The following is a 25,987-nucleotide window of genomic DNA, read 5'->3' as shown; positions in this document are numbered from 1 at the left end:
ACTGCACCAGCAGAATAGTGAGTGCAGCTCTGGAGTATAATATAGGATGTAACTCAGGATCATTAATGTAATGTATGTACACAGTGACTGCACCAGCAGAATAGTGAGTGCAGCTCTGGAGTATAATACAGGAGGTAACTCAGGATCATTTATGTATGTACATAGTGACTCCACCAGCAGAATAGTGAGTGCAGCTCTGGGGTATAATACAGGATGTAACTCAGGATCAGTAATGTAATGTATGTACACAGTGACTGCACCAGCAGAATAGTGGGTGCAGCTCTGCTCAGCTGCTGCTCATTGTGCTGATTGTGGGTGCGGTCGCTGCTGAACCTGCTGTGTGCTCCTGAGAACCACCACCTCTCCACCCGGGGACCTGCTCTCTCTCTTACCCAGGGAGGGAGTGGGTTTCCTGGGATGAGTGAAGGAGCCAAGTCCCAGGCTTCTGCTTCCCGGACCAGGCTGGCGGGGGGCAGAAGGAACCAGCAACCAGCCTGCACATCAGAGGATTCGGGGGTGAGACGCTCCACCAGGAGTCGCAGCAATGTGGCTCCTACTCCCCCCAGGTCTGCAGAGACCCAGAGAAGCCGCAAGGCTTCCATGGAGGAGAAGCTTGCTAGCGTGCAGGATGACAGCCCTTCCGGAGGAAAGCTGAGTGCTCACGGAGGTGAGGCCGACCTCACTGAGGAGGGTTGGGCGCTGCAGAGACCCCGGGAGTCTGTGTCCACCTATGCCTCCCGGGTCATGAGCCACCTTCGTGAGTATGAAGAAGCAAGCAAGAGATTGAGAAGGCTCCGGGAGGAGCTGCGCTGCACAAGCGCAAAAGCTGCAGGCGCCTCCAGACCCAGGAAGACGCAATTCCAGGCTGAGGTAAAGAGGCTGAAGCTGGAAATTAATGACCTGGAGGTAAGAAAAGCCTTTATCCAAGAAAAAAGTGGACCATTTAAAGAAAAATTGCAAAATGAAGATCGATTCAGAGAAATGGCTGATAACAGAGAGCAAAGGCAGATAGGGCTGCAGCCTGGGAGCCAGGTGGATGATGATGATGATGATGATGATGAGGAGGATGACCAGCAGAAAGCCCCACCTGGCTGCCTGCTTAGTCACTCACAGGCCACGTGCAGCGAGCTCCTTGCTGGACAGGCGACAATGACATCTCGTCGCAGTTCTGCTGGCTCTGGGGAGGACAGTGACATCGGCCAGGGAGGGGCGCTAATGGCAGAGATCAAGCTCCTGGAGTCCCCAGTGTGCCTTCAGAACTTCCATCTTGGTGATGATTTGCCAGAGGAGGCACCTGGGAGCCACAAGAAAAAGGTAAAGAAGATCAAACCTAAGCTGCAGGAAGCGGTAAGTTATGTGTATGCCCCCCTCCCTGTACCCCCTGAGTCGGCTGCAGGGTCAGCTCGCTGTATAAGCCCCGTTGCCCAGCCCAGCCCGGGTTCTGCTGTGGATCCGGTGCAAAGGCGCGGGGAGACTACAAAGCAATGTAGTGAGGCGCAGAGCTCCGTCTCTGCTTATAGTAGCAGGGACGTAGCAGCAGGTGCATCAGCCGAGAGGCTGGACAGTGAGGGCGGCCCGGCGGCGGGCGAAAAATTAGGCCACGATACTGTGGTGCGCTCCCCAGTGGGAGGGGGGAGTGTTATGACCCCAATGGCGAGGGTCTCAGAGGTACGTGGAAGTCTGCAGAATACAAAAATCCAGCTCATAGGGCAGTGGTAACTGGGTTGACCATATATCTACTCCTAACGCCAACACTAGAAGTAGCCGGGGATCATTCCTACGTTGATTCTAGATGACACGCTCCAGCCGGAGAATCTAGCTACCCCTAGTAGAGGAAAACAAAAGACCTTTCTTGCCTCCAGAGAAGGGGACCCCAAAGCTGGATAGAAGCCCCCCACAAATAATAACGGTGAGGTAAGAGGAAATGACAAACACAGAAATGAACCAGGTTTAGCACAGAGAGGCCCGCTTACTGATAGCAGAATAAAGAAAGGTAACTTATATGGTCAACAAAAACCCTATCAAAATCCACACTGGAAATTCAAGAACCCCCGAACCGTCTAACGGTCCGGGGGGAGAACACCAGCCCCCTAGAGCTTCCAGCAAAGGTCAGGAAATAGATTTGGAACAAGCTGGACAAAAATACAAAACCAAAACAAATAGCAAAAAGCAAAAGGCAGACTTAGCTGATATAACTGGAACCAGGATCAGTAGACAAGAGCACAGCAGACTAGCTCTGATAACTACGTTGCCAGGCATTGAACTGAAGGTCTAGGGAGCTTATATAGCAACACCCCTAACTAACGACCCAGGTGCGGATAAAAGGAATGACAGAAAAACCAGAGTCAAAAAACTAGTAACCACTAGAGGGAGCAAAAAGCAAATTCACAACAGTACCCCCCCCCTTAGTGAGGGGTCACCGAACCCTCACCACGACCACCAGGGCGATCAGGATGAGCGGCATGAAAGGCACGAACTAAATCGGCCGCATGAACATCAGAGGCGACCACCCAGGAATTATCCTCCTGACCATAGCCCTTCCACTTGACCAGGTACTGAAGCCTCCGCCTGGAGAGGCGAGAATCCAAGATCTTCTCCACCACGTACTCCAACTCGCCCTCAACCAACACCGGAGCAGGAGGCTCAGCAGAAGGAACTACAGGCACAATGTACCGCCGCAACAAGGACCTATGAAATACATTGTGAATAGCAAACGACACAGGAAGATCCAGACGAAAAGATACAGGATTAAGGATTTCCAATATCTTGTAAGGCCCAATAAAACGAGGTTTAAATTTGGGAGAGGAGACCTTCATAGGAACAAAGCGGGAAGAAAGCCATACCAAATCCCCAACGCGTAGTCGGGGACCCACACCGCGGCGGCGGTTGGCAAAGCGCTGAGCCCTCTCCTGTGACAACTTCAAGTTGTCCACCACATGATTCCAGATCCGCTGCAACCTATCTACCACAGAATCCACCCCAGGACAGTCAGAAGGCTCCACATGACCCGAAGAAAAGCGAGGATGGAAACCAGAGTTGCAGAAAAAAGGCGAAACCAAGGTGGTGGAACTAGCCCGATTATTAAGGGCAAACTCAGCCAACGGCAAGAATGTCACCCAATCGTCCTGATCAGCAGAGACAAAACACCTCAAATAAGCCTCCAAAGTCTGATTGGTTCGCTCCGTCTGTCCATTAGTCTGAGGATGGAAAGCAGACGAAAACGACAAATCAATGCCCATCCTACTACAAAAGGATCGCCAGAACCTAGAAACGAACTGGGATCCTCTGTCTGACACAATATTCTCAGGGATGCCGTGCAAACGAACCACGTTCTGGAAAAACACAGGAACCAGATCGGAAGAGGAAGGCAGCTTAGGCAAAGGAACCAAATGGACCATCTTGGAGAAGCGATCACATATCACCCAGATAACGGACATGCCCTGAGATAGCGGAAGATCAGAAATGAAATCCATGGAGATATGTGTCCAAGGTCTCTTCGGGACAGGCAAGGGCAAGAGCAAACCGCTGGCACGAGAACAGCAAGGCTTAGCTCGAGCACAAGTCCCACAGGACTGCACAAATGACCGCACATCCCTTGACAAGGAAGGCCACCAAAAGGACCTGGCCACCAGATCTCTGGTGCCAAAAATTCCCGGGTGACCTGCCAACACCGAGGAATGAACCTCGGAAATGACTCTGCTGGTCCATTTATCCGGGACAAACAGTCTGTCAGGTGGACAAGACTCAGGCCTATCAGCCTGAAATCTCTGCAACACACGTCGCAGATCCGGAGAAATAGCTGACAAGATAACTCCATCTTTAAGAATACCAACAGGATCAGCGACTCCAGGAGCATCAGGCACAAAGCTCCTAGAAAGAGCATCGGCCTTCACATTCTTTGAACCTGGTAAATACGAGACAACAAAGTCAAATCGGGAGAAAAACAATGACCAGCGGGCCTGTCTCGGATTAAGGCGTTTAGCAGACTCGAGATACATCAGATTTTTGTGATCAGTCAAGACCACCACACGATGCTTAGCACCCTCGAGCCAATGACGCCACTCCTCAAATGCCCATTTCATGGCCAACAACTCCCGATTGCCCACATCATAATTTCGCTCGGCAGGCGAAAACTTCCTGGAGAAAAAGGCACAAGGTTTCATAACAGAGCAACCAGGGCCTCTCTGCGACAAAACGGCCCCTGCTCCAATCTCTGAAGCATCCACCTCAACCTGAAAGGGAAGTGAGACATCGGGCTGGCACAAAACAGGCGCCGAAGTAAACCGGCGCTTCAACTCCTGGAAAGCCTCCACGGCAGCAGGAGCCCAGTTAGCTACATCGGAGCCCTTCTTGGTCATATCCGTCAACGGTTTCACAATGCTAGAAAAATTAGCGATAAAACGACAGTAGAAGTTAGCGAAACCCAAGAACTTCTGAAGACTCTTAACCGACGAGGGCTGAGTCCAATCAAGAATAGCTCGGACCTTGACTGGGTCCATCTCCACAGCAGAAGGGGAAAAAATGAACCCCAAAAAGGGAACCTTCTGTACACCAAAGAGACACTTTGAGCCCTTGACAAACAAAGAATTTTCACGCAAAATTTTAAAGACCAACCTGACCTGCTCCACATGCGAATCCCAATCATCAGAAAAAACCAAAATATCATCCAGATAAACAATCAAAAATTTATCCAGATACTTCCGGAAAATGTCATGCATAAAGGACTGAAAAACTGAAGGCGCATTGGAGAGCCCAAAAGGCATCACCAAGTACTCAAAATGACCTTCGGGCGTATTGAATGCGGTTTTCCATTCATCACCTTGCTTAATGCGCACAAGGTTGTACGCACCACGAAGGTCTATCTTGGTGAACCACTTGGCACCTTTAATCCGGGCAAACAAGTCAGACAACAGCGGTAAAGGATACTGAAATTTGACAGTGATTTTATTTAAAAGCCGATAGTCAATACAAGGTCTCAAAGATCCGTCCTTTTTTGCCACAAAAAAGAATCCCGCACCAAGGGGGGAAGAAGACGGACGAATATGTCCTTTCTCCAGAGACTCCTTGATATATGAACGCATAGCGGTATGTTCAGGTACCGACAGATTAAACAGTCTTCCCTTAGGAAACTTACTGCCTGGGATCAAATCTATAGCACAGTCACAGTCCCTATGAGGAGGCAGTGCACTGGACTCAGACTCACTGAAGACATCCTGATAGTCAGACAAATACTCCGGAACTTCCGAAGGTGTAGAAGAAGCAATAGACACAGGCAGGGAATCCCCATGAATACCACGACAGCCCCAACTTGAGACTGACATAGCCTTCCAGTCCAGGACTGGATTATGGGTCTGTAACCATGGCAGCCCTAAAACAACCAAATCATGCATTTTATGTAAAACCAGGAAACGTATCACCTCGCGGTGTTCAGGAGTCATGCACATGATAACCTGTGTCCAATACTGCGGTTTATTTGCTGCCAATGGCGTAGCATCAATACCCCTAAGAGGAATAGGATTTTCTAATGGTTCAAGAGTAAAACCACAGCGCTTAGCAAATGAGAGATCCATGAGACTCAGGGCAGCACCTGAATCTACAAACGCCATGACCGGATAAGATGACAGTGAGCAAATCAAAGTTACAGACAGAATAAATTTAGGTTGCAAATTACCAACGGTGACAGGACTAACAACCTTAGCTATACGTTTAGAGCATGCTGAGATAACATGTGTAGAATCACCACAGTAGTAGCACAAGCCATTCCGGCGTCTATGAATTTTCCGCTCATTTCTAGTCAGGATTCTATCACATTGCATTAAATCAGGTGTCTGTTCAGACAACACCATGAGGGAATTTGCGGTTTTTCTATCACATTGCACCGAATTAGGTGTCTGTTCAGACAACACCATGAGGGAATTTGCGGTTTTGCGCTCCCGCAACCGCCGGTCAATTTGAATAGCCAGTGCCATAGTATCATTGAGACCTGTGGGAATGGGAAAACCCACCATAACATTCTTAATGGCTTCAGAAAGGCCATTTCTAAAATTAGCGGCCAGTGCACACTCGTTCCAATGTGTCAGCACGGACCATTTCCGAAATTTTTGGCAATACACTTCAGCCTCGTCCTGCCCCTGAGACATAGCCAGCAAGGCCTTTTCTGCCTGAATCTCAAGATTGGGTTCCTCATAAAGTAAACCGAGCGCCAGAAAAAACGCATCGAGATCAGCCAATGCCGGATCTCCTGGCGCCAGCGAAAAAGCCCAATCCTGAGGGTCGCCCCGTAAGAACGAAATAACTATTTTTACTTGCTGAGCAGAGTCTCCAGATGAACAGGGTCTCAGGGACAAAAACAATTTACAATTATTCACAAAATTCCTAAACTTAAACCTGTCTCCGGAAAACAGTTCAGGAATCGGTATTTTAGGTTCTGACCTAGGATTTCTGATAACATAGTCTTGTATGCCCTGCACACGAGCAGCAAGCTGGTCCACACTTGTAATCAAGGTCTGGACATTCATGTCTGCAGCAAGCATAGCCACTCTGAGGTAAAGGGGAAGAAGAAAGAAAAAAAAAAAAAAAAAAACTCAGAATCTTCTTTCTTATAATCCCTCTTCTGCAACGCATTAAACATTTAATACTGGCCTGGCAAACTGTTATGACCCCAATGGCGAGGGTCTCAGAGGTACGTGGAAGTCTGCAGAATACAAAAATCCAGCTCATAGGGCAGTGGTAACTGGGTTGACCATATATCTACTCCTAACGCCAACACTAGAAGTAGCCGGGGATCATTCCTACGTTGATTCTAGATGACACGCTCCAGCCGGAGAATCTAGCTACCCCTAGTAGAGGAAAACAAAAGACCTTTCTTGCCTCCAGAGAAGGGGACCCCAAAGCTGGATAGAAGCCCCCCACAAATAATAACGGTGAGGTAAGAGGAAATGACAAACACAGAAATGAACCAGGTTTAGCACAGAGAGGCCCGCTTACTGATAGCAGAATAAAGAAAGGTAACTTATATGGTCAACAAAAACCCTATCAAAATCCACACTGGAAATTCAAGAACCCCCGAACCGTCTAACGGTCCGGGGGGAGAACACCAGCCCCCTAGAGCTTCCAGCAAAGGTCAGGAAATAGATTTGGAACAAGCTGGACAAAAATACAAAACCAAAACAAATAGCAAAAAGCAAAAGGCAGACTTAGCTGATATAACTGGAACCAGGATCAGTAGACAAGAGCACAGCAGACTAGCTCTGATAACTACGTTGCCAGGCATTGAACTGAAGGTCTAGGGAGCTTATATAGCAACACCCCTAACTAACGACCCAGGTACGGATAAAAGGAATGACAGAAAAACCAGAGTCAAAAAACTAGTAACCACTAGAGGGAGCAAAAAGCAAATTCACAACAGGGGAGCAGCCCGGTGTCAGGGGCAGCTCCGGTAGCCTCGGTGCCCCTGAATGCTGTTGCCGCTGATCACTTAGTTGAGAAGCGGCGGCAGTGTGAGGGGGTCACCGGGGCTGGGCGTTCCGGTCCTCCCACCAAAGTCCTGTTCTGTGTTGGCGCCGCTGGTCAACAAGATCCTGATGCTAAGGATCAGCGGTGCCTCACAGCAGCTAAAGATCAACGGCGCCTGGTAGCAACCATGAAGCAGCGGAAAATATCAACTGATGATGCGGAGGGCACACATAAAACCAGGGGTGAGGTCACCTCCAGTTCTGTGGAGGAGACTCAGCCCCTTGTGCCTGATGATGCGGAGGCCAAAATGTCACCCCCTGTTGTCACTGGTCCAGCAGGAGTGAATGTGGTGGTGGGTATGGATGAGGAAAAATCTTTGTCTAGTGGTGTGATTGCTGGTTTGGTGGAGGGTGAGGAGGTTATGGAGGTGGGTAATGGTGATGCTGTTGGTGTGGATGTGGTCACTGGTCCGGTTGCCCCCCCGGTGGTGGCAGCACCTGTCAGGAGTTATGCCGCTGTCACCTCCGGGGGAAATAGGGCGTCCTCCTCGTCTCTGGGCTCTGGGGACGGCATGTTGCAACGGCGTCTCCTGGAGGCTCTAAAGAAGGGAGAGAGATCACTAATGATAGAGGGTCGAGAGGTTGATCTATCCTTCTGGATAGAGAGGCATGGCCTCGGGGCCTTCCGAGAGCAAAGAGGGGGGGATACAGTGTGGTCCCTCCCAACAGCCGGGACGGGTAGTGTGCGTAGGAATGTGGTCCGTCTTCGGTGGAGGGGCAGTGATGCATGTCCTCCAAGGTCGAAGGTTGTGGAGCTCCTGCTGAGGATGGGCTTCAAGGCGATTGACATCTACGCCTTGATACATCCCTATTCCACACCTGAGTTTGATGTCAGCTTTGTTCGGCCGGAGGGGCTTGAACTTTTCTGGTCGAACTATGAGTTGGCAAAAAATGAGCCCGGCTGGCGAGACTTTGCCGTTCAGGCGGTGTCTCGCCAAAATCAAGTCAAGAAAGTGAACGTGATGACGTGTAACGAGTCACTTTCTTGTTATGACATCATGACGTGGCTTGGCCGGTATGGAGAGGTAATGGAGATGCCAAAAAAAAAACCGTGACGAGTTTGGTATCTGGTCAGGGGCCTGGACGTTTATGGTAAAACTTAAGCGTTCAGGTGGTACGGTTGCCCACATACCATCATCTGCCTTCCTGGGTAGGGATCGTATCCTGGTCTTCTACCAGGGGCATCCAAAGCTCTGTCACAAGTGCGGCGACCCCACACACTTCAGTGCAAACTGCACTGTGCAGAAGTGTGCATTGTGTGGGGATGTCGGCCATCTTGCTGCATCTTGTGTGGAGATTAGGTGCCACCTGTGTGGTGAGTTAGGTCACCCATTCAGCCGTTGTCCTCGCTCCTTCGCTAACGAAGTCGTGACCCCGGTGGGAGAAAGCCGTGAGGCTGATTCTGCTGGGGAAGGGACTAGCAAGGGTGAGGGAGCTGAGGGGCCAAGGAAGAAAAGCAATAAAAAGACGCCTGCCCAGCTAAGGCGTCTAGACAAGCGCAGACAGGATAGGGAGCTGGGCGAGCCTCGGGCTACTGGGGCGGCCCCTGTCCTGGATGCCAGTCTTGCTGCTGAGGCCCCAAGGGATGATGAGTTGGATGAGGAGGTCAGGAGGATCCACAGGGAGGAGAGTGCCACTGCCTCAGAGTCCTCCCATTATGAAAGTATGGATGAGGATAATAGGCAGTGGCTAGAGGACAAGCGTAAGCTCGGCACCAAAAAGAAGAGAAAGAAGGGAGATAAAAAATATTCTCTCGCTCTGACCAAGGTACCTAAGGAAGGAAAAACCGACTCCCCTCTGGTTGGTCTTTCTAACCGGTTCCAAGCCCTTGAAAACATCTCTTCCTCTGAGGAGGAAGCTGAGGGTGAGGTTCTGGCTTCGGCGGGGCTCACAGGGGGCGCCGAGTCTCCTCCTTCTGGGAACGTAAGATCCTTGGAGGGAGGGACTGGCCCAGAGTCCGGAGACGAGGACGATAAAAATAAAAAACACGTAGGAATGGATACCTCCATGTCATTAAAGAGGGGGAAGGATTCCTCTTCTGAGGCAGAGGATAAGGGGAGTGGGAAAAAGAAAGCCATCTAACTCAATCACCAATGATGGCGGAACCCACTCCGTTGACGCTGGCGTCCATTAATGTCGCCAGCATAAAGTCAAATACAGCTAGATTTGCGGCCTTTGATTTTCTCAGCCGGGTTGAAGCTGACATTTTCTTTTTGCAAGAGACCAGGCTGCCAAACATGGCAGATGTGTTTAAAGCTAAGAGGGAGTGGAGATTCGGGCCCTCCTATTGGTCTCTTGCGGCCGAGCCGTATAGCGGAGTGGCGGTCCTTTTTACCGCACCGGTGGAATGCCGATGGGTTATTGAGTTAGAAATGGGGAGGTGCCTGATCTTAGATGTCCTCATGAAGGGACAAGAGCTCCGGCTCATTAACATCTATGGTCCCCAATCTAAGTGGGACCGGAAGTGTCTCTTTATGAGGATCAAGCCCTACCTTTTTACAAGTCGGCAGGTTGTCTTTGGAGGGGACTTCAATGCTGTCACGAGGCCCCGAGATAGAGGAGGTTCCAGAGACAAGCTGACTTATGATAGCGTCGCCCTTAATAGTATAGCTAGTGAGGCTCGCCTGGTGGATGTCCACATTCGGCACACCCCAGGCCACGAGGGGTTCACCTATCATAGAGGTAACTGTAGGTCCAGAATAGATAGGTTTTATTTAAAGGAGGAAGCTGTCTCTTCAGCAGTGTCTGTTGTTGAGGTGGAGTTCTCCGACCACTGTTTAATTTTGTTTTCTCTGAATATTACAGAGACCCTCCGGATGGGAAGAGGCTTTTGGAGGCTCAATTCGTCTCTCTTGGAAGAAGCGGAGATAAGACAGTCCTTTGAGGATTTTCTTCAGAGCCAGGTACCCTTACTGGATCTTTGTAGTAGTAGGTCAGAGTGGTGGGAGATGTTCAAGGAAAGGGTGGCGAGATTCTTCCGCCAGCTCTCGAGCCTCAGGAGTCTGAGCAGGTACCGCCTGTATCAGGGTCTGAGGAGGAAACTCGAGCATCTTGTCTCAACTGGAGGTAGCCGCGAGGAGATCTCCAGAGTGAAATCTTTGCTTATGAGGTGTCAGTACGATAGACACGCATCTTTGGTTTTTGAGAGGGATTACGGGAAGTACCGCTCGCCCGACCCTTACAGAAACTGCAAGATGTCAGTGAATAGTAAAGTGGTTACAGGACTGGTCGACACTACGGGGTCCCTGAGGCGATCCAGATCAGGGATCCTGGAGGTTGTCAGATCCTTCTACTCGCACCTCTTGGGGAAGAGAGATCTTGATTGGGATGAGATGTCGGCTTTCCTGGCAGAAGCTGTCCCCGAACCAGGGGTAGACCCCTCTCTTGACGTTTTGACAGAAATGATCAGGGAAGAGGAAGTTCAGTTGGCGATTGAAGGGCTTGCTCCCAAAAAATCGCCTGGTCCAGATGGCTTAACATCTGAATTCTATAAGACCTTTAAGGACGTTTTGGTTCCCCTCTTGACTGAGGTATTCAATGAGTGTCTTTCCTCGGGCACTCTGCCGAAGTCAATGAGGAGGTCTGCTCTGATCATCTTGTCAAAGGGTAAGGACCCGTCTTGCATTGAGAATTGGCGTCCCATAGCGCTTCTCAATGCAGACAGGAAGGTTCTGGCAAAGGTGCTGTTTAATCGGCTGGTGAAATTTGCACCCCGACTCCTTTCGGGGGCCCAGCATTGCTCTGTTCCAGGCCGCAGCACATTTAGTGCTGTGCTCTGTGTCCGAGAGGCAGTGGAGCAGGGTAGGGCTGGTCACTGGAAGGGGTACATGCTGTCACTGGACCAGGCAAAAGCGTTTGATCGGGTTAATCACGAGTACCTCTGGTCCGTCCTTCTGAGATATGGCCTGCCGGGGGGGTTTGTTGATTGGCTTAAGACCTTGTACAGTGGGGCAGAGAGTTTCCCGCTTGTGAATGGTTGGATTGGTAGCTCTTTTGAGGTTGGGTCCGGTGTTCGCCAGGGTTGTCCCTTGAGCCCGCTGCTGTACGTGTTTGCGATTGACCCTCTTCTTAGGAGGGTGGAGCGTGGACCGTTGGCTGGGATCGGGATGGATCAGGCAGCACCGGAAGCCACTCTGAGGGTGGTGGCGTATGCCGATGATGTCACTGTGTTTGCTTCCTCTCACGAGGAGGCAGGGTGGCTGATGTCAGAGGTAGATCGCTACTCGGAGGCATCCGGGTCCAAGATCAACCGGGATAAGTGTGAGAGTCTCTGGCTGGGAGGAGGAGATCCTGGTTTTGAGCTCCCGGACACCCTTCCAGGACCCAAAGTCTCTGCAAAAGTCCTTGGCATCGAATTTGGCCAGGGGGATTACCCCAAACAAAATTGGGACAGCAGGCTAGAGATCGCCACTCAGAAGGTGAACCAATGGAAGGGTTGGTCTTTGACCCTAAGGGAAAGGGTAAACCTGAGCAAAACTTACCTGCTCCCTTTACTGATTTATCTGGGCAGTGTGTGCATCTTGCCGGAATCTCTCTGGACTCGGGTCTACAGTTTGTTCTTCCAACTGTTATGGGGGAATAGACTGAACCTGGTCAAGAGGGAGGTTACTTACCGTACGAGGAGACTAGGAGGGTTGGGTATGGTCCACCCTGTGGTATTCCTTGTGGATACCTTCATTAAGATCAATATCGCAAACCTCTGGAAAGAGAGGGCTCCTCCGTGGGTATTCTCCTGTAGGGGATGGTTTCAGCCTTTCTTCCAGGAATGGGAGACAGGAGGGCAAGTGAAGGATCTTCGCACACCGCATGGACATCTTCCGGCTTACGCTACCTTGGTTCTGAAGGTAATTCGTCGGTGGGGTCTGGGAATGTGGGAGATCAGGACTCTGCCAAGGAAACTACTTGACAGTAGGGTTCTGTTGACCCATTTCCAGAGGCCTCTGACGCTCAGGGACTGCCCAAGTCGGGATCTTGGGGTGGGTTTGCATCTTTTGAATTCTATCAGGATCCCCTCGAAGTTTTGGGACTTGGCTTGGCGCTGCTTCCATGGGAAACTGTGTGTGAGGGACAATCTGAAGTGTAGGAGCTCTGAGGACAGGAATTGTCCTCGGGAGCATTGTGGTACCTTGCTGGAAAGCATGGACCACTTCCTGTTTCATTGTCCCTTCAACACAGAGGTGTACAACAGGGTGGGCGCCTTCATTGGCTGGTCTCGGCTGGCCGGTCTCTCCTATGCGGAATGGGCCTATGGAGCATTCGGAGACCTGGGTGGTCGGGACCGCTGCACCTTATTTCTAGTTAGCGCAGTGGTTAGGTATCACACATGGAACGCACGGTGCTTAGTATCGACGCAACGAAAAATCCTCCCAGTGGACGATGTGTTTAGGACCATACTTGGTGACCTGGTGAAGGTGCGCTCTCTGGAGTATGGGAGACTGGGCGCACGGAGGGCCGCGCTCCTCTGGAGGGGCTTTTCTTTTAGTGTGCCCTAGTCTGGTCATCTCCTTTCCTGGTGGTGGGCTGCTGCTGACACTGTAGATTTTTGTTTTGTTTGATTATACAGTGATGTAGGGCTGCAGGCGCCGAACTTGGGCTTCGTGTTTTGTAATTATTGTGGTGTGTGCTGCTGTATATATTGTATATATTGTATATAGGGATATAGAATTGGGTGTAGGTGTTAGGTTGGGTGGTGGGAAAAGGGGGGAGGTGGGTTTATCTTGTGGGACTATGGGACACTGGGTTGTTTGGGGGAAAAACTAGCACTGCCTGATCTGGCCTATGGACGTTGGACATGGACTGAGGCATGAGACGCAGGACCAGCTCTCAGGTCAGTGCGGGGGGTTGGGAATGGAGGATAGCTTGTAGTATTGTATATATTTGTTTAATTTGTAGTTATTTTATTTAAAACTAAAAAAAACAAAAAAAAAAAGTTCATGTATATAGTCTTTGTTTTCCATTGGTTATTTTATTTGGTATTATTATTTTGTTTGGTGACCGGACCTGAAAATCAAAGTAGTTATTCTGTATATACTGTATAATATGTGTGAGAGGAGAGAATGAGCGGCTGGACCAGTGTTCAGTATACTGATTATTTTCTGGCTAATATTTTTGTTATGTTTTCTGCTATTATTGTTGTTATGTTTTTCATTTTTATAATAAAAGATCTACAGGAGGTAACTTAGGATCAGTAATGTAATGTATGTACACAGTGACTGCACCAGCAGAATAGTGAGTGCAGCTCTGGACTATAATACAGGGTGTAACTCAGGATCAGTAATGTAATGTATGTACACAGTGACTGCACCAGTAGAATAGTTAGTGCAGCTCTGGAGTAAAATACAGGATGTAACTCAGGATCAGTAATGTAATATATGTACACAGTGACTGCACCAGCAGAATAGTGAGTGCAGCTCTGGAGTATAATACAGGATGTAACTCAGGATCAGTAATGTAATATATGTACACAGTGACTGCACCAGCAGAATAGTGAGTGCAGCTCTGGAGTATAATACAGGATGTAACTCAGGATCAGTAATGTAATGTATGTATACAGTGACTGCACCAGCAGAATAGTGAGTGCAGCTCTGGAGTATAATACAGGATGTAACTCAGGATCATTAATGTAATGTATGTACACAGTGACTGCTCCAGCAGAATAGTGAGTGCAGCTCTGGAGTATAATACAGGATGTAACTCAGGATCAGTAATGTAATGTATGTACACAGTGACTGCACCAGCAGAATAGTGAGTGCAGCTCTGGGGTATAATACAGGAGGTAACTCAGGATCAGTAATGTAATGTATGTACACAGTGACTGCTCCAGCAGAATAGTGAGTGCAGCTCTGGAGTATAATACAGGATGTAACTCAGGATCAGTAATGTAATGTATGTACACAGTGACTGCACCAGCAGAATAGTGAGTGCAGCTCTGGGGTATAATACAGGATGTAACTCAGGATCAGTAATGTAATGTATGTACACAGTGACTGCTCCAGCAGAATAGTGAGTGCAGCTCTGGAGTATAATACAGGATGTAACTCAGGATCAGTAATGTAATGTATATACACAGTGACTGCACCAGCAGAATAGTGAATGCAGCTCTGGGGTATAATACAGGAGGTAACTCAGGATCAGTAATGTAATGTATGTACACAGTGACTGCTCCAGCAGAATAGTGAGTGCAGCTCTGGAGTATAATACAGGATGTAACTCAGGATCAGTAATGTAATGTATGTATACAGTGACTGCACCAGCAGAACAGTGAGTGCAGCTCTGGAGTATAATACAGGATGTAACTCAGGATCATTAATGTAATGTATGTACACAGTGACTGCACCAGCAGAATAGTGAGTGCAGCTCTGGGGTATAATACAGGATGTAACTCAGGATCAGTAATGTAATGTATGTACACAGTGACTGCACCAGCAGAATAGTGAGTGCAGCTCTGGGGTATAATACAGGATGTAACTCAGGATCAGTAATGTAATGTATGTACACAGTGACTGCACCAGCAGAATAGTGAGTGCAGCTCTGGGGTATAATACAGGAGGTAACTCAGGATCAGTAATGTAATGTATGTACACAGTGACTGCTCCAGCAGAATAGTGAGTGCAGCTCTGGAGTATAATACAGGATGTAACTCAGGATCATTAATGTAATGTATATACACAGTGACTGCACCAGCAGAATAGTGAATGCAGCTCTGGGGTATAATACAGGAGGTAACTCAGGATCAGTAATGTAATGTATGTACACAGTGACTGCTCCAGCAGAATAGTGAGTGCAGCTCTGGAGTATAATACAGGATGTAACTCAGGATCAGTAATGTAATGTATGTATACAGTGACTGCACCAGCAGAATAGTGAGTGCAGCTCTGGAGTATAATACAGGATGTAACTCAGGATCAGTAATGTAATGTATGTACACAGTGACTGCACCAGCAGAATAGTGAGTGCAGCTCTAGAGTATAATACAGGATGTAACTCAGGATCAGTAATGTATGTACACAGTGACTCTGCCAGCAGAATAGTGAGTGCAGCTCTGGGGTATAATATAGGATGTAACTCAGTATCATTAATGTAATGTATGTACACAGTGACTGCACCAGCAGAATAGTGAGTGCAGCTCTGGGGTATAATATAGGATGTAACTCAGGATCAGTAATGTATTGTATGTATACAGTGACTGCACCAGCAGAATAGTGAGTGCAGCTCTGGAGTATAATACAGGATGTAACTCAGGATCATTAATGTAATGTATGTACACAGTGACTGCTCCAGCAGAATAGTGAGTGCAGCTCTGGAGTATAATACAGGATGTAACTCAGGATCAGTAATGTATTGTATGTACACAGTGACTGCACCAGCAGAATAGTGAGTGCAGCTCTGGGGTATAATACAGGAGGTAACTCAGGATCAGTAATGTAATGTATGTACACAGTGACTGCTCCAGCAGAATAGTGAGTGCAGCTCTGGAGTATAATACAGGATGTAACTCAGGATCAGTAATGTAATGTATGTACACAGTGACTGCTCCAGCAGAATAGTGAGTGCAGCTCTGGAGTATAATACAGGATGTAACTCAGGATCAGTAATGTAATGTATATACACAGTGACTGCACCAGCAGAATAGTGAATGCAGCTCTGGGGTATAATACAGGAGGTAACTCAGGATCAGTAATGTAATGTATGTACACAGTGACTGCTCCAGCAGAATAGTGAGTGCAGCTCTGGAGTATAATACAGGATGTAACTCAGGATCAGTAATGTAATGTATGTATACAGTGACTGCACCAGCAGAATAGTGAGTGCAGCTCTGGAGTATAATTCAGGATGTAACTCAGGATCATTAATGTAATGTATGTACACAGTGACTGCACCAGCAGAATAGTGAGTGCAGCTCTGGGGTATAATACAGGAGGTAACTCAGGATCAGTAATGTAATGTATGTACACAGTGACTGCTCCAGCAGAATAGTGAGTGCAGCTCTGGGGTATAATACAGGAAGTAACTCAGGATCAGTAATGTAATGTATGTATACAGTGAGTGCACCAGCAGAATAGAGAGTGCAGCTCTGGGGTATAATACAGGATGTAACTCAGGATCAGTAATGTAATGTATGTACACAGTGACTGCTCCAGCAGAATAGTGAGTGCAGCTCTGGAGTATAATACAGGATGTAACTCAGGATCAGTAATGTATGTACACAGTGACTGCACCAGCAGAATAGTGAGTGCAGCTCTGGGGTATAATACAGGATGTAACTCAGGATCAGTAATGTAATGTATGTACACAGTGACTGCACCAGCAGAATAGTGAGTGCAGCTCTGGAGTATAATACAGGAGGTAACTCAGGATCAGTAATGTAATGTATGTACACAGTGACTGCACCAGCAGAATAGTGAGTGCAGCTCTGGGGTATAATACAGGATGTAACTCAGGATCAGTAATGTAATGTATGTACACAGTGACTGCACCAGCAGAATAGTGAGTGCAGCTCTGGAGTATAATGCAGGAGGTAACTCAAGGTAAGTATTGCAATAAATGTAAAAATTAATTTAACTTTTTGTACATTAATTCCACTAATAAACTATATTTCTTCTACCTTTTTATTAGGCACAAGCTCAGGTGAATCGAGAACAGAGAGAGAAAGATGCCGCGTACAACAGAGGTGTAGCAGAGGCCATCAGGAACGGGCAGAATGCTAGGAGCACCGAGTTTTATGTAAGAGCTTTAATAAATCTGGAGTCACCTTTAAAGGGGCGGTCCAGGCTTATGATATTAGTAATCTAGTGATTAGGAGCGGGGCTGTAGATCTTTGCTTTGGGAACAGGGCTGTGCTGTTCCGACTCTGTTCTTCGTTTTCTTATGGTCACCGGCCGAGCTGACAACTGATCACAGTTGTGGCGTCGGATCCGCTGATCTGATATTGATGATCTATTTCAGGGATCGGTCAGCCGTATCATAAGCCTGGATAACTCATTTAAATAAAATTATCTTGCCACCTTATACCTCAGTAATAGTGATTACATCCACTTAAGGTTGGTACTGTGCCTCTTTGTAGATCTACATTTTAGTTGGATTTTATTGGGACTATTTATGACACTTACGTCTTTGATAACATGCTCATGTCTTTATAAAATCACCAGAAGTGAAGAGAACAAAAATCTCCAAGATCCAGACACCAGTAAGGCCGGATTCAGACCGGCATATTCCATGGTCTCCCAGCCTAAACTTACAGCCTCATATGTGCCTATGAGATGGAAAGTTTGGGGCAGAAGATTTACACCTGTCTGAATCCAGCCTAAGGGTCACAGAGACGTTCAGACTAGATGCAGGGAGGAATTAGATGCTTGTATTCTCACTCATTTAGTAAAATAAATACATACAGTCGGTACGGAAAGTGTTCAGACCCCTTTAAATGTTTTACTCTTTGTTTCATTGCAGCCGTTTGGTGAAAAAAAACAAAACAGAAATATACCGTAGTAATTTTTTCAAATTTAATAAAAAAGAAAAACTGAACTATCACATGGTCCTAAGTCTTCAGACCCTTTGCTCAGACGCTCATATGTAAGTCACATGCTGTCCATTTCCTTGTGATCCTCCTTGAGATGGTTCTACTCCTTCATTGGAGTCCAGCTGTGTGTAATTACACTGATAGGACTTGATTTGGAAAGGCGCACACTTGTCTATATAAGACCTCACAGCTCACAGTGCATGTCAGACCAAAGGAGAGTCATGAGGTCAAAGGAGCTGGCCAAGGAGCTCAGAGGCAGAATTGTGGCCTTAAATGGAAGAAGTTTGGGACCACCAGAAGTTTTCCTAGACCTGGCTGTCCAGCCAAACTGAGCAATCGTGGGAGAAGAACCTTGGTGAGAGAGGTAAAGAAGAACCACAAGATCACTGTGGCTAAGCTCCAGAGATGCAGTAGGGAGATGGAAGAAGTTCCACAAAGTCGGCTATCACTGCAGCCTCCACCAGTCGCGCCTTTATGGCAGAGTGGCCCAGCGGAAGCCTCTCCTCAGTGCAAGACATATGAAAGCCGCATAGAGTTTGCTAAAAAACACATGAAGGACTCCCAGACTATGAGAAAAGAGATTCTCTGGTCTGATGAGACGAAGATAGATCTTTTTGGTGATAATTCTAAGCGGTATGTGTGGAGAAAACCAGGCACTGCTCATCACCTGCCCAATACAATCCCAACAGTGAAACATGGTGGAGGCAGCATCATGCTATGGGGGTGTTTTTCAGCTGCAGGAACAGGATGACTGGTTTTCATTGAAGTAAAGATGAATGCGGCCAAGTACAGAGATATCCTGGATGAAAACCTCTTCCAGAGTGCTCTGGACCTCAGACTTGGCCGAAGGTTCACCTTCTAACAAGACAATGACCCTAAGCACACAGCTAAAATAACAAAGGAGCGGCTTCAGAACAACTCTGTGACCATTCCTGACCGGCCCAACCAGAGCCCTGACCTAAACCCAATTGAGCATCTCTGGAGAGATCTGAAAATGGCGTCCACCAACGTTCACCATCCAACCTGACGGAACTGGAGAGGATCTGCAAGGAAGAATGGCCGAGGATCCCCAAATCCAGGTGTGAAAAACTTGTTGCATCATTCCCCAGAAGACTCATGGCTGCACTAGCTCCAAAGGGGCTTCTATGCAATACTGAGCAAAGGGGCTGAAGACTTATGACCATGGGAGATTTCAGTTTTTCTCTTTCAATAAGTGCAAAAATTTCTACATTTCTGTTTTTTTTTCAGTGAAGATGGGGTGCAGAGTGTACATTAATGAGGAGAAATGAACTTTATTGAATTTACCAAGTGGCTGCAATGAAACAAAGAGTGAAGAATGTAAAGGGGTCTGAATACTTTCCGTCCCCACTGTATAATAAATATTAGTAAATATAAAGATACCCCGATTGTAAATCTGATCATGAAGAAACGTTCCTGACAGCACGGGATGGGGAGAGACAATACAGGATATTTTTTAATGACGACTGATTGCAGAGTCGCTTCATTTTTGATGCATTGGCAAAAAATAAATGGTAGTAAAAGTGCACAATGGCTATAAATGATCAATATTCCTTCCTGCAGAGATCCTACATTTTCCAGAGGCGGCCACTGACCCCTCCAGCTTTAGTGAGACAAGAGCAGTACTACCAGTCGCTGACTAAGCAGATGGCCGACAGAAGAGGCAAAGAAGTGAAGGAGAAGCAGGACCAGGACTTAGTGGCCAGGCTCGAGCAAGTCCAGCTGGCAGAAGAGTAATGTCTATTTTCCCAGTTTCTACGTCTGTACATGTCACTGGCGTACAGTGCGGCGCAGCTGCCGCTTCCACACGCTCTGATAAGGCAGTCCTGTGTAAAACCGCAGATAACACATCATGACGTCACAACACATTGCACCAAACCACCAAGTCAGCTCTGCTACACCGCTGTGAGATCTCGCAGCTTCACCTGGTTATTTTATGTCTCCGACAATTTCTTCTTATCCCGGTCTTAAAATATAAAGTGGATCCAGAATAAAAAAATAAAAGGCGCACAGTAATGGATAGCTTTGCAATCATTAAAATATCTGGTGCGTATCTTGAGATGTATCAAGTGATCTACCCTGTTCACAGCCAGAGCTGCATTCCTAATTCTGCTTGAAATCTATTAACACTCTACTATTCAACACAGCCTTAAGATTAAAAGGGAACCATGGTTTCATCAAGCCTTACACAGATCAATGGTAAAGGCGAGTATAAGAAACTCTATAATGTAGCTTATCAGAGAATTCTCACTCTTTCTCCACTTATGAGCCACTTCTTTTCATCCCCCTTTTCTCCTCAAATCACCATCCACTATGAAAAAAAAACAGCTCAACTCCATGTAACTCAAAATTTGATGGATTGATCTATGAGGGTGGGGAGGAAGAGTGAGGAAACAGGCAAAGGGAGACATGGAAAGATCGTGCTGAGCTTTCTAACAAGTCTTTTACCTCACCCCAGAGCTGGATTCACATCTACTCTGATTCCTCCATTCTGCTGCTGCTTCTCTCTATGTGCTAAGGAATGAAGAGCAGGAAACTCTCTCTGTGTAGGTGACTTCATAGCATTCTCCTCCCAGTAACTCAGAGTCAATAGCAGAGTCATGTAATGGCCAGAAATAGTGTTATTTCTCATATACACAGAACAGCTTATTTTGAAAAGTTACTTCAATAATATAAGCCTTCTATATAAATAGTGGTTAAAAGTTGATGGGAATACGACCGAGGAGGAATCAGCAGAATTCTAAATCCAGCTCTCGTTATGAACGGACTAAACAACATGATGTAACCCCAGATCTGTCCAAAATGTGAAAAGCAACTCAGCATTATAGAATCCATATTGTTAGATATGATTCACTGTATATTAGATGTTCTATACATTAAATGGCTTCTAGATTGATGTTCAAACCCTAAAATGCAGAATTAAAAGTTTTGACAAAACTTTTTATTGCGTTACTCCAATCTACCACTAGATGGCAGTATGTGAATAGAGAGACACAAGCGCACCACATTATATGGCAGAGAGGCTCTGCTATTTACTGATGGCAATCTTTAAAGGGGTGGTCCGAAAATTAATAGTAATTTTCATCCTAAATGTCTCTATATTTATTTTAATAATATATTTTGTTTTAGTATAGTTTATTTAAAAAATCCGTACCCTTCCCTCTCTAATGTGCTTTATTTTTTTTAACCTATTTCCATTTTGATGACGCTTACTTTCTTCAACCCCAGTGCATGCTGGGATACTCGAAAGGCATGTTATCTGAGGTCAGAAACTGCGATCACTGCCGCAGCCTCTACCCCCCACCCTGAAACAAAGCGTCATCAGCGACGTCCATTTCAAGGCTAGGCTAGTTCCTGCTGTACTGAGGATGCATCGGTTGTCAATTCCAAGGTTTGCTCAGTACAAGCTCCCTTCTTAATGTGCAATATTCTTCTAATTGCACAGTGACAGTGCGCTCCCTCACTGGCTTTAATTAGAAGTGACGAGCCAGCAGCAGAGCGCAATGTCAATGCACATTGTAAGGCGAGAAGGCGGTGAGCAGAGATCAGCCCTGCTGCCTAAAGTGGCATCTGATTCTGGGCGGCACTATTAGTTTGTATTCTCCTTACAATGAACACTGACAGTGCGCTCTGTTGGCATCTCACTGCTTCTAATTAGAGCTGACGAGGGAGCGCACTGTCACTGTGCACGGAGAAGAATAATGCGCAGTACGAAGGGCACTATTACTGAGCATACATCAGAATTGACAACGGAACTAGCCTAGCCCCTGAAACGGACGTCACTGATGACGCTTCGTTTCAGAGTGGGGACAGAGGCTATGGCAGTGACGTGCTGACCATCCTCAGCATTGGCCAATTTACATTGCAGATACATTTTGCAGCATGTACATGACATTTCTTGAAATCTGGCACTGTAAACCGCTGCAAACGAATACACGGCATGAAATCTTTTGCATTTTTTTACCCATTTCTCTACCGATATAACAGAAAAAGTTCAACAATTCAATATTTTATTTTTAAGATCTCTGCTTGCTGTCAGCGATTTATATCCAGAGACTAAATATCCATCTGGTGGTCAAATTATATGTTTGGGCTGACTGTTACTAGTAGGACCAGTCCCTCATTTTGCTCCATGTCTTACCTTTTAGGTTGGCCGCTCAGAGGTCTAAATATTTAAGGGAGAAAGCTGAACAGGTTGTGTGCTACAAGAACGCCCTGGACACGCAGGTAAGATGAATATGGCTAGGCCTACACCCATTAAACCCTCACCCATGACTGCTGATCTTCCAAGCCAGACGGACTTCCAGAAACAGCGCCACTCATGTCGTCAAGCTGTGTGCGGTATTGCAGCTAAGCCCCATGTACTAGATGACCTTCAATTTTCCACCATTCCCATGGAGCCGGTTCAGACACTGCCTTTCCACACTCCCATGTCGTCCTTTCCGATAATAAAAATCCATATTTGCTATTAATGTAGGTGAAAATGAAGCCCGGTTTTGCTCCGCCACCTGCGACGGAGAACACAGAACCAGTATTTGGCCAGAATGATATGACCAATGAGAAACTGGTGGACGGGAAGCGGCGGGCACAGGAGGTGTACCGGCACCAGCTACAAGCCGCAGCAGAACGGAAGCGCCTGGCCGTGCTCAACGACCTGGTGCAGCAGAGGAAGGAAGCCGACATGTTACAGCGCTCAAAGGAACGGTATATACAGACGTAACGTGTGCAGAAAGAGAGACTAGCCAAGAAATGTGCAGTGATTTACTCACCAGCCTTATTTAAGTAGGAATGGAGGTAGGGACTGCATTTTAATAAGTATATGCCTGAGTAATTTACAGGGAGGCAGGGTAGTTGTGTCATTTGTGCCTACAGCATTTCCAGAGTGCGAAAGGGAAGCAGGATTATTTGTACCTGCATAATTTACATGGTGAGACCAGGAGACAGTACTATCTGTACCTGAATAATTTATAGGCAGAGGCAATGAGCTAGTGTTATCTGTGACTAATGTACTTACAGAGTGAGAAAGGAAGTAATACTGTCTGTGCCTTGGGCATTTAAAGGGTGAGAAAGAGAGGAAATACTATATGTGCCCACAACATTTACAGGGTGAGAACTAGAGGTAATACTATCTGTGCCTACAGAATTTAAAGGGTGAGAAAGGGAGGTAATACTATCTGTGCCTATAGCATTTATAGGGTGAAAAGGGGAGGTAATACTATCTGATTGTAAGTCTAATGTACTTAAAGAGTGAGAAAAGGAGGAAATACTATCTGTGCCTACAACATTTACAGGGCTAGAAATAAAGGTAATACTATCTGTGCCTACAGCATTTACAGAGTGAGAGAAGAAGTTAATTCTGTCTGTACCTTGAGCTTTTAAAGGGTGAGAAAGGGAGCAAATACTATCTGTGCCTACAGCATTTACAGGGTGAGAAAGGGAGGAAATACTATCTGTGCCTACAGCATTTACAGGGTGAGAAAGGGAGGAAATACTATCTGTGCCTACAGCATTTACAGGGTGAGAAAGGGAGGAAATACTATCTGTGCCTACAGCATTTACAGGGTGAGAAAGGGAGCTAATACTATCTGTGCCTACAGCATTTACAGGGTGAGAAAGGGAGGTAATACTATCTGTGCCTACAGCATTTACAGGGTGAGAAAGGGAGGTAATACTATCTGTGCCTACAGCATTTACAGGGTGAGAAAGGGAGGTAATACTATCTGTGCCTACAGCATTTACAGGGTGAGAAAGGGAGGAAATACTATCTGTGCCTACAGCATTTACAGGGTGAGAAAGGGAGGTAATACTATCTGTGCCTATTGCATTTACAGAATGAGTAAGGGAAGCAGGATTATTTGTACCTGCATAATTTACATGGAGAGACAGGGATACAGTACTATCTGTACCTGCATAAATTATAGGCAGAGGCAAGGAGGTAATACTAGCAATTACAGGAATAGAAAGGGAGGTAATACTATCTTTAACTACAGCATTATCAGGGCGAGAAAGGAATGCAGCACTATCTGTATCCACTTTATTTATATGGTGGATCAGGGACACAGTACTATCTGTACCAGCATAATTTACAGGCAGAGGGCGGGAGGTAATACTATCTGTGCTGGCAGTGTTTACAGGATAATAAAGGGAATCAATACTTCATGTACTGCCATCATTTCCAGGCGGTGAGAGGGCTGTAACGCCACCTTGTACCCACATAGGCAGAGCGGGTAGAAATCTCCTGACATCGCTGCTGTTTCTTGCTCCTCTGCCGCAGGTTGTTGTCAGATCGAGCGGCGGAGTTCGAGAAGATTCACAGATTACAGAAGGTGTTACAGGAAGACTGGACAAGGAGCTCAGAAATAAAGAGACAGAAGGAACACAAGGAGGAGCTCTACCTGCAGTAAGTGCGGCAGTGGTGCCGTCTCCTCCTCTTCATCCGCAGAAGCGAGGCAACCCCTGATCTTATCAGATGGGTAAAATAGCAGAGCGCTTGGTCTCCTAGTGAAGAACAGCGCGCAGGATCTGCTCTTAAGCTGACTGGATCCAGTACACTTCTCTCATTCTGCTGCTTAGTTTGGACTGTCAGTCTTCAGGAGCGTACAGCCCCCAGTGAGGAGGGAGCTGGGAGGCCGGGGAGCAGTGCGCTCCTGAAGAAGGCGATATGAGCGAAACCCTTTAAGGGTACGTTCCCATGTTGAATTTCCTCTGAGAATATCCATATGTACATGAAGAGGTTGAGCTGCACATTTCACCTTTCACGTTAGGAGTCTAAGCAGTATCACTTCTCCTTGCGGAGATTGACATGCTAAGCATGCCGAGATGAGGAGACTAAAAACCCTTCTGCCGCACTGCTGTAACCTGTCTTCTTATTCCGTCCAGGGCCCGAGGCGAGCTCCTTCTAGATCAGTTTGAGAAGTACCGTCGCTGCTTCCAATGTAAGCGACGCACATCCAACTGCGGAGAGACCAACGTGTGGTGCGAGTCCAGATATATCCCCGGATCCCGGCTCATGGTGTGATGCCATCCTCCTGTCCACAGTTGTGATTGTGCGTTGTGCAGTTGTAGTTATTTACAATGATGGGAGTCTGCATAATAATTATAAAACCCAAATAAAAAGACCCGTCTGTCCTACAACTCCATCTCTGCCTGCGCCAAGAATAAATGTAATTAATGCGATCTGCAGCGGCACCAAAGACATAGTGGTTGTGAAGGCAGATTAGTCCTTTCAGAGGAAGAAATCCAATTAGCCCTCCTATTCATTAACAGAGGATTAACTTGACTCCACTTTATAACAGTCGTTTATTGAACCTGAATGTCTGAAACGTGGACATTATCTCAGAATGGAGCACAGCGCTCATGCTTACCACCGCTTCATTAATTCTCTATCAGGACTGCCGAAAAAAGCCAAAGCGCAGAGCTCCGCAGAGAATGAACGGGGCAGCTGTCGGGACTGCGCATTACTATCTCCATTCTAAGGTCCGCTCACACTGCCGTATATATTCTCTCATCAGAGAGAATCGAGGCTGATTATGTGAATGACACTCGGCTCATACTGTCAGAATTTGATCTGAGCAACACCTCACTGTGATCCGATTCTCGAATCGCAGCACAAGTGCGAAGATGGAGAACTTAATTTAGCCATCTTCTCCATTGTCTCTGTGCTATAGTGCTATATGATACAACATCAGACAGCACTTGGCCATGTTATGTACTAGTGTGAGCGAGCCCTAAGGGAGATGATAGTGCCCCAGTCTTCAGATCGGCGCTAACTTCTCAACAGAATACCCCTTTAAGCTAGTGGCGTTCTACAGCTACTGCCCATTATGCACGGAGTCAGCTTTAATGGCTTCATATACTGTACATGTCACGATCTTGAAATTTCGGAAAAAAGTTTGTCTAAAAAAGTGTAAAACACTAGAAAAGATTCTTAGCTGCGCGT

At 46.9% G+C, this 25,987-nt stretch overlaps 1 protein-coding gene across 5 annotated transcripts in view; it reads left to right on the top strand.

Annotated features, from left to right (window-relative positions):
* CCDC81 (coiled-coil domain containing 81) overlaps positions 1–25,185 on the top strand; it is an 82,344-nt gene extending 57,159 nt beyond the window's left edge. For 4 of the 5 annotated variants that reach the window (XM_077298580.1, XM_077298577.1, XM_077298579.1 and 1 more), the window contains exons 11-16: positions 17,130–17,237; positions 19,612–19,781; positions 22,197–22,275; positions 22,526–22,752; positions 24,323–24,448; positions 24,928–25,185. In XM_077298580.1, coding sequence (XP_077154695.1) covers positions 17,130–17,237; positions 19,612–19,781; positions 22,197–22,275; positions 22,526–22,752; positions 24,323–24,448; positions 24,928–25,066 — 849 coding nt within the window. In that variant the 3' untranslated portion in view covers positions 25,067–25,185. Of the gene's footprint in view, positions 1–17,129; positions 17,238–19,611; positions 19,782–22,196; positions 22,276–22,525; positions 22,843–24,322; positions 24,450–24,927 lie in introns of those variants that run through there. The other variant, XR_013224107.1, reaches the window with a different exon arrangement.
* The last annotated feature ends 802 nt before the right edge of the window (positions 25,186–25,987 follow it).

Source organism: Ranitomeya variabilis, chromosome 3, assembly GCF_051348905.1.
Source record: "Ranitomeya variabilis isolate aRanVar5 chromosome 3, aRanVar5.hap1, whole genome shotgun sequence".
Classification (NCBI taxonomy): Eukaryota; Metazoa; Chordata; class Amphibia; order Anura; family Dendrobatidae; genus Ranitomeya; species Ranitomeya variabilis.
Note: the sequence above shows the minus strand (reverse complement) of the source record. Positions and strands in the feature narration are given on the sequence as shown.